General features: G+C 40.0%; 1 protein-coding gene across 4 annotated transcripts in view; it reads right to left on the bottom strand.

Moving 5' to 3' along the window:
• Positions 1 to 18271, bottom strand: part of Pcmtd1 (protein-L-isoaspartate (D-aspartate) O-methyltransferase domain containing 1) — a 58549-nt gene that overhangs the window by 20310 nt on the left and 19968 nt on the right. For 2 of the 4 annotated variants that reach the window (XM_057790332.1, XM_057790334.1), the window contains exons 2-3: positions 11890 to 12314; positions 1344 to 1446 (exon numbers count right to left, since the gene is read on the bottom strand). In XM_057790332.1, coding sequence (XP_057646315.1) covers positions 1344 to 1446; positions 11890 to 12196 — 410 coding nt within the window. In that variant the 5' untranslated portion in view covers positions 12197 to 12314. Of the gene's footprint in view, positions 1 to 1343; positions 1447 to 11889; positions 12315 to 18271 lie in introns of those variants that run through there. The other 2 variants (XM_057790335.1, XM_057790333.1) reach the window with 1 other exon arrangement.

Raw genomic sequence — 18271 nt, 5'->3', positions numbered from 1 at the left:
GCTGCACAGGTGCTGAATAGTCCAACTACAGTCACACCTGTGTTGCACAGCTTGCCTGGACTCCAGGGGCTGCAGATTTTGCTAGGGAGTCTGAGTTTTGTGTTCTTGATCCAGTTCAAGCATCATTCACACCAGGACAAACAAAAAACCCACAACACTGAAGGAGGTAAAAATGAAAGGGCAAAGAGAAGAGGAAGAGGAGCAAAAGAAGGAAAGAAAGGGAAAATACAATCTGTGGGTGACATCAAGGTGTTCTTGGCTTCTGGATCTCTCCTCCAGGTGTGCTCTCTCAAGATGAAACCCCTTGTGGTGGCCCAGAAGCTACCTCTCCAAAACACACGCGCACATGCACACTGTTTTTCACACTGGCAGTTACAGCCAGGGATGGGGTGAGAGACCCCTGCCAATAAGCCATGTTTGAAGCCTGGGTCAGTTTCTACACTGAAACCCTGTACAGTGACTGTGTTTATCTAAGCATATGCTTCCTATCCTTTTAAAGCCTTTTTCTATTGGAATCTATGACACACACAGAAAAGTGACATGCCAAAGCTCTACATGTAGTAGGATATTTCAATTAACGGGCTTTACTTTAGTTCAAGCATAAGAGCCCTTGTTCCATAAAAATGTCAAGGCAGAGTTTCAATGTGATTATACACCAAATCTTCACTTTCACTGCTGGCCAAGCATCAACAGCTATGTAATATGTCTTAGAAAGGGAAACCTGGGAAGAAAACAGTTCAATAAAATGGCTTTCTCAAACACGATCCCACAATGACACGCACAGATGTATTTCTACAGCAATTTCTACTAAATCTATTAGGAAGTAACTGAATACTGTAAAGAGAGACCCTTAAATATTGACATACAAATTGCGGTACCAACAGAGGACAGACTGTTAAACTACTATGCAGAAGGTTTAAAAACAGTTACAGCAAAGTACTGGGAGCACAAACATTGTGTTTCTCTCCAGAGGATACCCATATGACATTTAATAAGTGAAAGTAAACACATATTATCTATCTGTAATTTAATAAAAAAAATTACATGGTAACGCCTATTTTTTTCTTATAGTACACAGATGTCTGCAGTATTCACTTAACCAGTATCAAAAAGCTGATACTGGTCAAGAACAGGCATACTACACATGTTCACTAATCGTTCTCACGTCAAAACTACAGGTATAAAAAGCTGATACTGGTCAAGAACAGGCATACTACACATGTTCACTAATCGTTCTCACAATCAAAACTACAGGTATAAAAAGCTGATAGTGGTCAAGAACAGGCATACTACACATGTTCACTAATCGTTCTCACGTCAAAACTACAGGTAGAAATACTTACTTATCAAAGCTGTCACTATTTTTGATGAAGCTCTCCAGTTTTTCCTTGGCATATTCCACCACATCTGAATGAAGTTCAATCCCATGATTTATTCCAAAAGGACCTGTAATTACAGCAGCATTTTTATAAAAATATTAATGATGTGCCCCCCAAGTTCTAATTTCTGTGCACTTAGCAAGTACCATTAAGAAAGTGTAAGAAATATGCAAACATGTATTAGTTATATCTTCAAGTCGAATGGAAACCTGCTTACATTGCTTTGGTACAGTAATGTGGAGGGTAGAAAGAATTCACCTTTTCTGTGAAGGGGAAGAGGGAGCAAGCACAAAAGCAAGAGAGATTATAAGGCTGAAACCTACAGATCTCTAAAGACAGTTTTTTGGCAGGATCCCCAGGTTTAAGGGGTGGTGGTGTTGCTTTGCGGTTCTGAAACTAGAACCAGACCTTGTCCTAGTCAGTGCTCTGTCCCCCAGCCCACTGCTTTGCTAACTAGCTTACTGAAGTCATTAAGTAGCCCAGGCTAGTCTCTAACTTGTGATTCTCCTGCCTCTACTTCCTGCACAGCAAGGGAATACGCATGCAGCTGAAGTTTGAATCTTTACCAAAATCTTCACTTATCATTTATTCAAAACCTGATGGTTCTCAGATGTGCAGTTAAGAGGTCCAGCAAACCACATGCTTTTCACACCACACTTCTTTCTACAGATGATGATAGCTCGAGAGGAGGGATTTCTCAGTGCTCCCTATAACTGGCAGGCGAGGCTTTCTGACATGCATGACCTGACATTTTCTAACGTTACTACAACACATGCTGTGTGCCCACTATCTCACAAAGGCAATATTTGATTGCAGCTGAGAATGCAAGCTCTCTTCATTGTCTGTAATAGAATCAATGTGTTGTGCTCTACAGTCTCTTACTATAATCTGAGAGGTTTCTTACGAAGGTTATGCTTTTTTGTTGTTGTTTTGGTGACAGAGTCTATGTAGTATCCAACTATCCTTGAAGATTCTCCTGTCTCTGCCTCTGCAATGCTGGGATTAAAGGCATGTGCTACTGGGCCCAGATTATCAATTTTCCTTAAGGAATCTGTAACTAGATGTGTCCACTACAGTCTGTCACAATACAATGCCTACCAGACTTGTCTCTACTAATCTCTAAGAACTTTAAAGTCACAAGAAACAGTCAATGACAAATGATCAAATTTAGATGTTTCAAGAGTACAAAAAACTAAAACAACCTCATATAGTCTTCAACCCAAATATCAAATGTATATAATGCTTTCTCATGCTAGATTGCCACAACATGCTTTTTAGTTGTTTTAAAAAACAGAAAAATGATTTTTACCTAGAGATGTATTTAGACAAGCGTCTTAATGAAAGAGAATCTGACTTAGCAAACAAAATACAGATTAATTTTTTTTCCAGTTTGGTGGAGTTTTGTTTTGTTTTGTTTTAGGGCTTGGGCGTGGTGCCGAGACAAGGTTGTACAGAAAGCCCAAGCTGGCACTGAACTGTTATGCAATGGAGAATGAATGACCTCATGGGCTGATCCCGTCATGACCTCTCAACCAATGGGATTACATCACCATGCCAACTAACCTAAAATATTATGTTTTTAAAAGTGGACAAGGTGAAGCAATCCTAAGCACTTCTTTTGTTTCCTTACTTATACACTGGTCAGCTTCCAACTGACAAGACTTCAGTTCATCATCATTTAGTACTTCCTAATATTATAAACAGTAAACTGAAGAATCATTAAAAACAAAAAAAAAACTCCTCCCAAAATTACATATAAAATCCTCTACATGGTAATGTTACTCTTTAACAGATACTCAATCTGTGCATCTTGAGAATTTCAGTTTCCAAAGAAACAAATACATGTGGGAGAAAGTTCGGCATAAAAGGTCAGAGGAAAGTCAAAGTAGATAAAGGAAAGAATATGCTTAAAATATATTAGAAGGCATGGAAATGGCTTTGTGCAATCTAAACAATAAGATAATAATACAAGTATTTGCTTTAAACGTTGTTCAAGTTAAAGCTGCCTTGCAGACAGTCACCTATAATGGAATCTCATGAGTGGAAAAGTTTTGGCTGGTGTTCTCCTCTATCTGTCAGAAAATGGCACTTTTAAAATGGCATTCATCAGTAATTGAAATTGTTTAAAAGTAGTCTTCACCTTGTTCTCCTGATCTGTCTAGATATGGGAGAACATGCCCAGCTCAGTTTGAGTGATTCTTAAAGATGATCTGGACCATTCAAATCTCTGTGCTCATTTGCAAAGTAATTCCAAAAGTTAACAACTATTAATATAAAAGGTTTTTGGCTAAACCTTAATATTTACCATAAGGGGTAGTACCTGAATTGATTATTTGGTTTCTATGAAACAAATATAAAGTAAATGATATTAAAGTATACATTAAAATACCTTTAAAATTATTAATAACTCTAGTTATGTAAGATAAGACTTTAGAAAGTGTAAATAATTCAACTTATAGATCACAACAGGTAAAAAGTGAACTATGAAAAGCAATAATCTGTCAAACCATAAACAGCTGCATTTGGAAAGTGACAGCAAGAGGTCAAGGTCACTCTTGGCTAAACAGCGGAATATTTGAGCAAGCTGTGTAAAGATGTGTTACTGTTTTACCTTACCTGCCAGAGGCACCCAACTGGTTTATGAATGACCCATAGCTAGGCAAGAGAAGTTAGGCGGGACTTCTGGGCAGAGAAGAAACTCTGGATGAATCTAACTTGTGTTAATGCTGGTTTGTATGGTACCTTTAAAAGTTTATGTTTTCAGGAAAAAAAAAAGGAACAGACACCAATACAGACATGCAGCCCAGGTGATCCAGTCTCTCAGAATGCCTCTGTTACAAAGTCCTCAAAATTCCATATCCAGAATAACTTCAAACAGGTTAGCTGAGATAGTACAGCCTCACAGACTACTCCCGTCAGGACTTCAAATACGTCCCATCACACTGAGAGTGGACAACAGCTAGCTCTCCCAAGACTTGACCATTATCTTAATTTTCTCAGAGTCCCTAAAGGATGTTATTGCCCCCAGGCAACAGGAAGTTCTTTTAAGAACATGATGTTCACATTACCAAGAGGTGGGGTGACTGGTTTTTTCTCATTCAGTGGGTTATGGGTGTTTATCACCTTTTGGAGGATTGGGTGAAAGTTACTACTGGTCATGACGAAGGAAAAAAGGACTAAGCAAAGATGGTTAGAGTTAGGGATCTCTTTCTGAAAAGATTTAAAAAAGGGGGATATAGGAATGATAGGATAAAAGGTTAGATTATTGAAATTTACTTTTAAACTAAAAAGAAACTATTAATCTCAAATATTTTACATTGGTACAGATTTTTGTATTTGAGCCGGGCAGTGGTGGCGCACGCCTTTAATCCCAGCACTTGGAGGCAGAGGCAGGTGGATCTCTGTGAGTTCGAGACCAGCCTGGTCTACAAGAGCTAGTTCCAGGACAGGCTCCAAAGCTACAGAGAAACCCTGTCTCAAAAAAGAAAAAGAAAAAAAAAAAAGATTTTTGTATTTGACACAAATTTAAGGTTATTTTTGTTTCAACTATATGTTTCTATTCTTAGGAAATTTTTGTACATTAATACAAAACTAAGGCTATTTCTGTTAGAACATACTATATATATGTTTCTACTCTAGTTTAAGATATTGTACATCGGCAACTCATTTAAAAATTTAATGTAAAGTTCTAGTCCTTGAAAGTTATTATTGCAAAATGTTTATGAAAAATTAAGAAATGTAAAATAGTAGTTAATCTATAACAATCAAACTTGCAGTCACATTAGGTATTTTTTCAGGGTCAAACAGATATATTTTAGATAGATAAGTGGTCTTCAAACACTTCAGAAATCTACAGAATATGGCGTTTAAGATGTTTTAATAACATAAGGCTTTTCATGACAATGAGATACACCTGCTTCTGACAGCACCAATCTACTGCAGAGAAGATGACGGCAATGAAAAAGTCAAGTTTGCTTTCTTGATGGCTGACAGAACGCCGTCTAAACTGTCTTTTCTAGGTTTGTGAAGTCTCATGAAAAGGTCCTAGAATTTCCCAGTAACATCTTGAAAGGCACTAGACTCTTCTAAGTCTATTGATATAATCACTACTTCCTTTTAGTTACTGTTACTTGAGACAGTACCTCATGAGGTTTTCTGTTATTGTTGTTATTGGCTTTTCTAGGCAGCATCTCACTGTAGTCCAGGCTGGCTTTGATATCTTGAACTTGCTATGTAACTGAGAATTTTCTTAAATTAATGATTCTCCTGTCTCTACCTTACATACACAATATACACAGCTTCAGATGTGGACCCAAATTTCTTTTAACAAAATCTGTTTTCCCAGAATTCATTTTCTTTGGTTTTTTTTTTCCTTCCCTTTTTTGTGAGACAGGCTCTTGTAATGTAGCTCAGGTTCGTCTTGAACTTTAATCCTCCTGATCTGTGCTGGGATTACAGGAACCACTACAATGCCCACCTTATATTTACTGCACCTGAAGGCAACCGTGGCCAGCAGTGACCAACTCAACTGAAATGTGAGTTTACTGAGCAGAATGAAGAAGAGCTAATGAAAGCCTTCTTATGGTTCTCTATTGGGCATTCTCAGCAGTTGGTATAGGATCTAAAGTAAATACTTCATGAAAATGATGACAGAAATTGCAAATTATGACAAAATATTAGAATAAGCAAATCTTATAAATCAATGTATTAGACTCAAAACTAATTTAATATAAAATCTTTGCAGCACATTAAATATTTTCTTTTCATCTGTGAAACAATTTTTCTTCTTGCTTCAAGCCAACACATCCATCACATATTATTCGAAAAAAAATCAAGGTGTCCTTGGGCTTTATGTTTTTGTGGAAGTGGAGAGGTCACTGAAGTAAATGAATTTTTCTTTCTTTTTTTTTTTTAAAAAAAAGCTTTTTAAAAGCATGTTTTTTTGATACTTTGAAGTTTTGAGCCCTGGAAATGAGTCTGCTGCCTCTTCAACAGCTTAAGATGAAAGAGGCTGCTACTCAATTCTGTGCCTTGAGTAGTTTAGAAGAAAACTCCATCTCTCACCAAGAAGGGAAACAGAAAAAAAGAATATAATGAAACTCTTGTATTGTGTGGAAAAACCAAGGGAAGGACTAAGTTGAAGACAGGGTAAATTTTTATATACACTGAAGAAGAATAGGGTGTGGTATGTGCTGGATGAAGACAGGAGTACTCTCCAACATCCACACCCAGACCTGGGTAGGTATACCCTAAAGCGTGGAAATTCATGGATACTCAAAAGAGAACTCTATCCTTCACTATAGGCTAAAGTCAAAGAAATTAAAACACAAAATGGACAAGGCAATTACAAAAACAACAGAAGACCTGGAAATTGGACATTGAGGCAGAGGGGGAAGCAGTGCCTTCGGGATATGGCACGTCCTGGTCTGACAATCATCAACACACAGCAGCTGTGGATATGCAGGCACAAAATCTATATACGATTGCTCCTGCTACCATTATGTTATGGGGGAGGGGGAGGGAGGTGCTCCTGAGGCCCCAACCCTCCCGGATGAGCTATTGGCAGGGAACGGTTGTCATTTTCTTCATTGGTGTAGCCACTGCAAAGTTCCCCATGTAGCAGTAAGTAGATCCTACTGTGCTCACACACTTAACCCAAAAGTTTCCACACTTAAAATCAGTGTGGGGGGGAAAAGAGAGAAATAAAGAAAGACAAAGAAGGGAAAATTAATGAAAAGGGGCTCAACAGAAGCAGAAGGGAGGGTTGTGAAGGAAAGAATGAATACAATAGATTGTATGAATCTCTCTCAAACATACACACACACACACACACACACACACACACACGGGTAAAATTCCAAGAACAGAACATGCTAACTCTGTCAGAAGGCAGACTCAAACAGAATGTGTTCCAGAGTAGACAAAAACCTCCCTGCAGAATAAACTCTGCCTCTACTTGACCTATTCATTCAGCCCAACACTGAATCCAGCCTAAGGACAACTGTACCACAAGGAAAGAAACAATTCTACAGTTGTGAGCGTTGATGCTACAAGACTCGTTCATAAATTCTTTCACACATAGGGAAACAAATAACAAAAATTTCTTTAAGTATTTAGTCTAATCTACTGGTAGTTATGTTCTGTCAAGTTCAGCAGGTACAGATAAACACCAAACCACTGTCCCTAGGGATGTGTGTGTGTCTGTGTGTGTCTGTGTGTGTGTGTGTATGTGTGTGAGAGAGAGAGAGAGAGAGAGAGAGAGAGAGAGAGAGAGAGAGAGAGAGAGAAAGAGAATATAATCTTACATATTAAAACTCATCCTGGTCGAATTCACTTAATTTTACAGCTAAAAGGAGCTCAGAATGTGACTTGCCTAAGAGCCCCAGGGACAGCTGCCCGATTTAAGACTGAAGTTTTGCTCACTGGCCTCAGGACAGTGCAGTTTCTTGCCCAGCATAAGCAAGGGAAGAGAGGTCAGCCCTGCTATACTTCTGCTAGGAACACACAACAGGGACTCAATATCTCTCCTCCTATGCACAACTGACACCAAAAGCAGCAGTGTACTCGTGAGGTCACAAGAATGCTGTTCTCATAGGGACTACAAAAGCACTGCTGTACTCGTGAGCTAGAAAAGCATTGCATTTGCCAAGCCGTGGTGGCACAAGCCTTAAATTTTAGCACTAGGGAGGCAGAGGCAGGTGGATCTCTGTGCATTTGAGGGCAACCTGGTCTACAAAACAAGTTCCAAGACAGCCAGAGCCGTTAGGAAAAAACCCTGTCTCAAAAACCAAGCGTTACATTTACGGGGCTACAAAAGCACTGCATTCATAGGCGGCCGGGGAGACCCAAAGGAGTGCACTCATCTGGTTTATAACTAAATTTAAGCAAACAAAGAAATCCTCAGAATTGACAAAAAGCAAGAAAGAACCATTTGCTATACAGATGATCCACGTTGGGGAAATGTATCTAAAGATACTCACGCAGGTGAACATATTTGGAAAACTTTCCTATCACTGAGATTTCCGCACACTTTGTAACAATGTTTAATGTAATAAAACTAGAGAAGCAATTACTCTGAAAATGAATTATTGCATGGCATGTTATCCGCACACTCTTTGCTGCTATTATTACTGTAAATGACAGCGGTAATAACCATAAAGAAAACCACCAGCACACCAACCTTTAGCAGCAATAAAACACATGGATGACTCAATATGCTACCAGAGACACAGTCACGTTCATTGATGCTCTAGTCACAAAGCAGGCAAATGGAACCAGTCTAGACGTCCATCAACTGATAAACTGATAACAAAAGCACGATACACAGTGGACTGTTATCCAACTGCACAGAAAAATAAAATCTGCAGAAAAATGGATGAAACTAGAAAAAGTGTAAAGCAAGGTAGCCCAGGATCAGAAAGAAATGCTGTGTTCTCTTGTATGCGTGACTCTTAGTTTCTAACGCACATCTATGCACCTAGGTAGAATAAAGGCTCCAAAACAGAAAGGGGCCCACGAGACAGGAAATAGGAGGTTTTCAGAGGGGAGTAGAGAAGACAGTAGAACACGTGAGATACTAAACTGATGGCAACAGCGCACAGTGCGGAAAGAAATGGCAGGAGCAAGATCAACAAAGTGGTATGAAAATGCCAGAAAGAAGTCCATTACTTTAAAAACTAATTTTTAAAGTTAAAAAAAAAAAAGGAAGAACCATGCTAATAATGTAATAAAGGGTGTTAGGACGGAAAACAAGATGCACAGATACCTACACAGGACAGAGTGAAGGGTGAAGGCAGTGTAATAGGTCTAAGAGACAACATCCTCAAGAGATTTGTTAACAACCAAAAGCAAGTCACTTATCAGGAATAATCTTCATGACTAATTAGACTTTACTTTTTAAAAAAATTATTATTTTTAATTTATGTGCATTGGTGTTTTGCCTGCATGTCTGTCTGTGTGAGGATGTCAGATCTTGGAGTTACAGACAGCTGTCAGTTGTCATGTGGGTGCTGGAAATCAAACCTGAGTCCTCTGGAAGAGTAGTCAGTGCTCAAAACTGGCTAGCCATCTTTCCAGTCCCCCAGAAATCTTTTCTTAAAATATATGGTGGAATATCAAAGCTAAATACAATGCTTAGTGTAGGAAACAGAATTTCCATTAGCATGAAACAGGACATATATAGAACGTGTTCTATCTCACCAGGAACTGGGGCCACTTTAGAGAAGTCCTTACAAAAACATGAAGATAAAATTCTATACTAATAAAGGCTTACATTCAAAGCAGAAAGAAATACAAACAATAACAACATGCAACAAACAGGGGAAAACTCTTCACAGACATTGCACCAAAGCTATGCAAACAAGCAACTAAATAACCAACCAGCACTGAAGAGATGCTCACTTCACTAATTATGGAAGTGTCAAACTGAAACTCCAATGAGATGACAATTCACATTCACTTATATGGCCACTAAAAGACAAAGAGGCTCAGATTTGGGGGGGGGGGGGGCACAATGCCTCATGTATCCAGGGTAGATTTGGAACTTGTCATGTAGTCAAGGATAACCTCGAATTTCTGATCTTTCTGTCTCATCCTCCCAAGTGTTAAACTTTAGGCTTTCAACACCATGTCTAGATTATAGGATGCTAGGAATGGAGTCCAGGGCTTCTTGCATGGTAGGCAACCATTCTACCAATAGACCTCCTTCCCACTTTGAGACCAGCTTGACTTCAATCACTGATCTCTAACATTTCTATGCTTCATTCAGTCTCCTGAATACTGAATGCTGGGAAGACAGGCATGTGCCACCCTGACCAACTGAAACATGGTTTTGTTTTGCTTTTTAAATAAGACATTTAAGCAAGACATTTAGCCTAGAGCAAAAAACAAGACTTTGTTTTTAAGATTTATTTATTATGTACATAGTGTTCTGTTTGCATGTTTACCTTCACACCAAAAAAGGGCATCAGATCTCATTGATGGTTGTGAGCCACCATGTGGTGGCTGGGAATGGAACTCAAGACCTCTGGAAGAGCAGTCAGTGCTCTTAATCTCTGAGCCATCTCTCCAGCCCAGGTTCAGATTCTCAGAAGGGAGATGTAGCTTCGTGGTTGAGTAAATACATGCATAGCATACACCAGGTCCTAAGTTTAAGCTGCACCTAGCAGAGATGGAAATACACATCCGCTGACACAGATACAGCACTGAGTGTCAGTGAGGATGTAAAAGACCAAACCCTTCTACCATGTAGGCAGGAATGTAAAAAATACAACACTCAGGCCACACAAGTTTGGCAATGTCTTAAAAAGGTAAATATAATTTTACCTTCAGCCCAACAATTCTAGTTCTAAGACCTACTCAAGAGAAAAAAGTAATCCACATGAAGTTGCTACAAGATTACCATGACAGTACTCCAAATAACCAAAAACAGTAGCTAAAACACCAGACAACTGTGAATGCAGTGACATTTATTACCCAGTCAGACTCCAGCATGTGAACTGTGAAGCTACAGATAAGAGACAGAAACGAGATGCAGAAGAACACTGTGTGATGCCTCTGCTGTTAAAGGTCCAGAAAGGCAATCTGTAGGAGCAACTGAATGCCAAGGTTATGGAAGGAGCCAAGAGTAGATACAAGTGAATATAACAGAGGTTCTTAAAGATTAGACTGAGACAAAGTTTACAAACTCTACAGTTTTATTAAAAATCCAAGTTAGCAACCTAAAATGTGTAAACTTGCGGCTGGAGAGACGGCCTGGGTGACAGTACTGGGTGCTCTTCCAATTCCTTCCCAGCACCCACTGGCAGCTCATAACCAGACACTAGTGTCTGGTACAGCAGACCCAAAATATGCCACAATTGCTTTCTCTGTTATTTCCCCAGTCTCTTGCTTTGACTCACCAGGCCACATGTTTAACTCCCACACTCCTGTCTACAAGACTGACACAATTACCTTTCCATTTAAAGTAGGACACTGATAAAACCGTCAAAAATTGAATATCACTAGAAAGAACACGTTGCATCTCTCAATACTCCTGAGCTTCTTGCCTACCAGTTGTTTTCTTGGGGTGAGGGGTGTCTCGTGTTTCTTAGACTGGCCTCAAACTCACTATGTAGTATGTTATTAAGGATGACTTTGATTTCTGACTCTTCTACCGCCGTGTTAGTATGTGAAGTACTGGGTCAAAATCAGGGTTTTGTGCATGCCAGGTAAGTAAGTATCCTACCAACTGAGTTATAGACCCAGGCCCAGTTGCTTGATTTCAAATACTGACATACTGCTATATCTACTGTAACTAGACAGAAAAGTATGAGAGATGACCAATCATTAGGTTCAGGGCTGGGAAAGAGAAGACTACAACTGTGTGTTTCCACACCTAAGTAAGAAGAACTATACTGCTTTAAACAGATACATTCAGACATACTAGGTACAGTTACAAACATTGTAGGTCATGAAGAGCCATGCAAACTCAGCTCACTTTATAAATAGAAATTTACAAAAATAAAATTACCTAAAATTAAGCCCACCATTGTACTTAAATATCCGGTTCCACTTCCCAGGTTAAGAAATGATAATCCTGGTTGAAGTTTCAAAGCTTCCATAACTTCAGAATAAATGCAAGGTGCGGACAAGTGTATGTTCCCGTGCTTCCAGGCTAAGTCTTTGTACGCATTGTCTCTGTAGCCTTCCAGATAGTAATCTCCGCGGTCAATGGCTCTGAAGGCTTGCTCTACTCTTTCAGTGCGGATGTACTGCGCTTCTTTAAGGTTATCAATTAAGTCATCATTATCTTCCCCAGCACTCACAGCTCCTCCCATGACAGTATGCAAATCAAATCATAAGTTAAAATGTATCGGAATTAGTAGAAAATGGCTTCCAATAATGTGTGCTTTTTCTTTTTTAATATTGAACTTGATTTCCAAAAATAAATTAAACCTGGAAAAGAGTAAAAATAAACAAGTTTAAATTAATATGTATTATGATATTTTCCATGAACATATTCTGTTCCAGTCACAGTGTTAAAACAATCTAAATATACTATTTCACTTAATTCTTGTAACCATGGAAGTTAGAAAAAGTGGGGCTGGGAATTTAAATTAACTACATGGTGACCATGATCACATATCCAGAGATTAACTGATCAAACTTACATACAATTTAAAATTCACTTAGTAAACTTAGAGTCCATGTGCTTAACAGCTCCCTGTGGCAGCTCTTACGGGCAGCTGTCAGATGGCTGGCTTATAGGACAGAGCTGATCTGGAGAACGAGATGGTAGCATTTCCGGATCAGGCCTTTCCGATTCAAAGTATGGCTCTAAATCACTGAGTCACGTTTCTAATAAGAGTAATCCTAGTTTAATGACTTAAAATTCCTGACCTTGGAAGCTAATACTTTTACATGGTATACATTTTAAATATTTAATGTAATAAAATATTTAATTTAATTAAATATTAATTCTAATAATATATATATTACCTAAACACTAAACATAAAATGCAAAAACAAAAAGGAGCCAGGCATGGAGACAATGCATTTCTGTAATTACACCACTAAGAAAGCAAAGGACAAAGGTTCATGAGCTCAAGGCCAGGCTAGGTCCCAAATTAAAACAGCCAGATTCACTGTTTTAACACATGCACAAACACAATCACTGCTCTGATAATTTTGTTATAATAAATATTGACACTATTAGTTTTTATTAACAAGTTTAATGTTTAGCACTGGAACACCATGCACAAAATGCTTAAAAATAAAAATATTAAAAAAAAAACTCTAGATGCTTAAGATATAAAGGTTTCCAGAATGAGAGTTCTGGAAGTTAACAGCAGACTGACATCTCTTCATTGCAGTAACACTACACAGAATAATCTCTGTGGGAAAGGATACTGTAAACGCAGTATACTCTTTTCATTAGGGTGATAAAGGTGGGGCAAGGACCATTCATCTCATCATGAATTTGAATAAATGACAGCTGAATGAAATACTTCAACATCTTTCAAACAATAAGGACATCATGTAGGGTGACCCTGCCCTCTGGTGAGAGGGTTCCTTAGTGACTCTGAGGGCACAGAAGCCCCAGATTGATTTCCTGCTTTAACAAGAACAGGGGTCAATATTACCAGGTTTGGCTGGCATCACTTCTTTGGGAACACAAGTTTTTCACTTTCACTTCCTTCCTTGCCTAGCATTCACAATTCAGAAACTGACCCACGAGTGTCTCTGAATTGATTATTCTCATGACCGTATACAACTTACATAGAATATTTAGTATGATGTATTAAAATTCTCTATCAAGATCAACTCAGATTTCCACTCAAAGATGCTAGTGTTTGAATGAAAATGTCCCACACTGATTCACAAAGACTGGAACTACTGGGAGTGTGGCCTAGTTAGAGGAAGTGTGTCACTGGGAATGGGCTTTGAGATTTCAGATGCTCAAGGCAGGCCCAGCATCTCTCTCTTCCAGACAACCTGCCCATCCAGGTGTAGAACTCTCAGCTACCTCTCCAGCACTATGTCTGCCTGCATCCCACCATGCTGATAATGGGGTTAACATCTGAACTATAAGCCAGTCCCAATTAAATGTTTTCCTTTATAAAAGTTGTCATTGTCGTGGTGTCTCTTCATAGCCAAAGAAACCCGAACTAAAACACCTAACCACCTGGGGAAGCCAGAAGACATAAGATCCCCTGTAGCTGGAGTTACAGGTAGATGTGAGTCACCTGACATGGGCGCAAAACTTGGGTCCTTAGGAAGAATAAAAAGTGTCTTAAACTCTGAGCCATCTCTCCAGTTCCCAGGTTTGTTTTACTTTTAAAGAGACATAATCTCTAAGTACATCTGAAAAGCCCAAGAATAAGAATACAGAAATGTAGGTTCCAGAAATAGGAATGTAGAAATAAAGAAATCTAAAGTTGTCAGCCTAGGAGAATGAGAACAGACTGTCAGCAGCTCTCTCAGCAGCTGAAGGATTAACTGTTAACAGTGGCTTGCTTTGATTTACACCCCATACTTCTGTCTGCACAGCTGAAGCAGCCCTCTGCAAACCCCCTGGCCACTCACAACCAGCAACTGATGTGAGTTGAGTTAACTTTTAAGTGATGGGATGTACCTGACTTTTTGGTTGTGCACTGTTCCATACCCCTTCCTGCTACACAAAACTGAAGTATCAGGGGAGTGTAGAGCTTTGATAAACACCATCAGGAAGAGCCAGAGAGAAGCAATGGGTTAAATACAAACACTAGTCTAACTGAAAAACGCTGTTAATGGAAATTGGTTTAAAAAAAAAAAATTGTATCAGAGTTTTACCTTGAGATTGTAAAAATTCTTCTGTTCATGCCTAATGCTTGCTTCTTGCTATAAAAAGGGGAGGTCGGAAACAGCCCATGGGCACATCTCTGGCTGTGGTCACAGCTATAGCCGGTTAAGTTTCTGGTGCCCCATGAAAATTTTTTCTCTTTTTCTAGAATAAAGTGTGCTTCTGGTTTAATAGGTTTTGGTGGTCTGTCCCTCATCTTTGCGCAACCCCAATACCCAACACATCTGTCAACTTTTTCGTTTTGTACTCAAAGAATGAATCACTTCTCAAAACAGGAGTTTAAATGACTACATTAGACAGAGAAGCAGTATCTGTTGGTATCTAATGTGGCACTTGCCAAACAATTTTACAAGAGTAGTTTGGATTACAAACATTTAGCAAATGACTTGACTGTAAGTGATACATTTACCAGATGGGGGAAAAAATGATTTCCTCAGTATTAGTTCCAAAGCTTAAGAGGCAATCGACCCTTCTTAGTTTATCAAGAAATCTATCCTATTCAAAATGGTCTTAACCAAACAAAAGTTATCTTTACTCACAGCTCACCCCCCTTTTTTCAACAGAGATGTGTGGTTTGTTTGTTTGTGGCCCGCATGGCGACCTTTGATGCTTGACAAAGCCCCAGCACTGCCAGACTGCAGACCACACTTCCACGGCGCCCTTTGCTTTCATTGCTAGAGATTCTCAACATTAATGCCTTTCCCTTTGGGAAACTCTGCATGGGCTTTGGTAAAGGATAAAACTATGTACAATGCTAGCCTCTCTAAACAAAATCATTCCTAGGAAAAATATCATCTTTCGGATACCTTGAAAAGGGTTCAATAGGTTCACAAGCAAATCTGGCCTAAGCTTAGAGCACTTTAAGGCTCTGGTGTCCCCGCACCCCCTGAACCTCATAGTTTCCACCCAGGAGACTGGGTCTATGTCATCAGGAGGACAACCCAAAGTTTCTAGAAGCTCAGTAAAGGGGACCCTACATTATTCTACTGACCACATCTACCGCCATCAAGGTTGACTGAGACCCATATGGATTCACTACACCCACTCTCAAAGAGGATCATCAGGGCGAAGGATGGGAGGCATCCAGGGCCCCAGATAAGAACGCAAGTGACTCTGCTCCCTCAGACCCTGTTCACAATTACCCTGCTTCTGTCGGTCAGTGCGGTGTCCCCTCAAACCCTTCTGTCCAGTGAATCAGAACTGGGAAGTTTGTGATCTAGTCACTGGGAGGACTTTGAGCTGAAGTGCCAGAGTTGCTCCCCTTTGGTCCTGGTTCCCAGATTTGTATTTTGACCTGGGTATACTCTATGACCTGTTTGTCACACATTCCCCTTATTAGGCATGAATCCAAGCAATCATGTAAATGCAATTTTTCAAAGATTTTACTTCTATGTATGTCCTGGTCACATAGAACGGACCCAACAGCAAACAAATTGGGAAGGGACCAAGGATTTTTACTGTAAATCCTGAGACCGTGTATCCACCGGACACATTTAATGGCCAACTGCAAGATCAGGTGACCTAATTTCCATAAAGAGTTTCTTCGCACCAAAGCTACAGAGAAACCCTGTTGCAAAAAAAGAAAAGGAAAAGGAAAAGAAAAAAGGTTTCTTACCCTTGGTACCCTGGGTCCTCGAGGAACCCATGGTCACTGTAACCTGATCAAAATGACTTTTACCACAAAAGGAAAGGCAGCCGAACACTGGCAAGAGGGATCAATTTGGGGCACTAGGCTTTATGACAAAAGCAGCCAGCTTGCTCATAGGGAAACGGGAAAGCTCTGGGGTATCTGGTTGTAGGTGGTCACCTCAAAATGTTCAGCAGTGGGGTCCAACTGAGTGCTGACACCAGTTACTAAACCTTCCCCTGATGACTTGTCCAAAGGATTACTATCACTGTTACTGAAGATAGGAACCAAAGCTTCATTTGCATGTGAGGTCTGCTGCAATTAGTGCAAATATCCTTCCTCTGGCTGCAGAAACAAGCCGGCCGGCCACTCAGGCTGACCTAAGAGAGTTGGCTGAGAGCCACCCTCCTGACCCTTTCCTCCTGTTGCAACATTAGGCCCTATAAATGATTTCTCTTCAGGGGCCACCTCTTACCTACTTTCTTAGCCGTGTAGGCTGGTATAAAGAAAGCGGCATCTCAGACAGCAGAGCAGCGAGCGGTGCAGTGAAGCAAAGAGCAGGCGGTACCTGACAGCCTAAAAGAGGGAGCTGAAGAGTTCAGAAGAGGCTATGATAAGAACAAGAGGAACAGGATGCAGAGCTGAGGTCTGAAGACAAAAGGCCGTCAGAGGACCACAGGCCTTGACTGCTGCAGCTGCTCGGATCTAAAGAAGGCAAACACCCTAGACCTGTCCAAGAGCTGTCATATGTGTAGACATGAGAATCTCACAACACAGGGACTGCACAAGAGAGCACCCACCTGCAACCACCACGCACTTCTGTCAAGAGCCCAGGAATACAAGAATACATAATTAGCACCTGAAGAGCTTCCCCTGCCAACAGTTTCTACAGGTGCAGAAAAGGATCTCAGCCAGATGGTCAGTAGCAAGAAGGAAAGTCTACAAACTCGGAGAAACTATACCATGCAAATAAAGGGAGTGGAATCCCGATCGTAGATTAGGACTGGTGAAGTGTCCAGCCTCAATGCAACCTCTGCCAAATTCCAAAGCTGTTTTCACACACAAAGAAAAGCAATCCTAAAATGCATATGGAATCACAAGGTGGCAAAAGTCAAAGAAAGCAATGCTGAGCAGGAAGAGCAATCAGAAGGGACCACAAGACCTGATTTCGAAACACTCCAGTAGCTTCAGTAGGCAAAATAGAATGGCACAGACATAGAACAAGCAGAGGAACACAAGGGCCCGAGAAATAAACTTGCACAGTAGGAACTGTGGAAACCCAGCAGCTGATTTAATGTGAGTCTGCTCAGCACGGGTAGGAGGAGAGCAGAGACGAGGAGCTCTACTGAAAACTGAAACCTCCTCAATGACCACAGACAGGAAATGCCGTCCAAAAATAACAGCTACAGCAAAACCAGAAGCATGGTCATGATCAGTGTGGAAGAAATACCTATAGAACAGGTAAACCCGAGTTCCCTCGAGTGTGTGAGTCAGAAGACACAAACACGAAGAAGCCAGAGAGCTCCAGGTTTACGTCTTTAGCTCCTGAAGGGTTTACATGAAACACTGAGACAAAACTGGTAAGTTGAAGGTCACATGGAGAAACTACAAGGGACATAATAAAGTCATGTGGAGAATAACTTCTTTAGGAATAAATGCTTATTTAACAAGAGTCTAGTGCAGAAAAAAACAGATGACACAAATAATACTAGAACTTCAGTAAAGTTTCTTTTACACTATTCTATTACTGTGTATCATTATACAGTCCCTGAAACAGTGATGAACAGTTTTATGATATTGACCGACCTGGCTTTAACAGAGTTTCTACAGAGGTGAACAGCAGTGCTCCAGAGCACTTCTGTTAACTTTCTAGGTAACCTACACGCTTCACTCTATTGCTGTTATTATTATGTATGTGGATGCCGGGGTGCCACGGCCATGTTT

This window comes from Chionomys nivalis, chromosome 16 (assembly GCF_950005125.1).
Source record: "Chionomys nivalis chromosome 16, mChiNiv1.1, whole genome shotgun sequence".
NCBI classification, from domain to species: domain Eukaryota; kingdom Metazoa; phylum Chordata; class Mammalia; order Rodentia; family Cricetidae; genus Chionomys; species Chionomys nivalis.
Note: the sequence above shows the minus strand (reverse complement) of the source record. Positions and strands in the feature narration are given on the sequence as shown.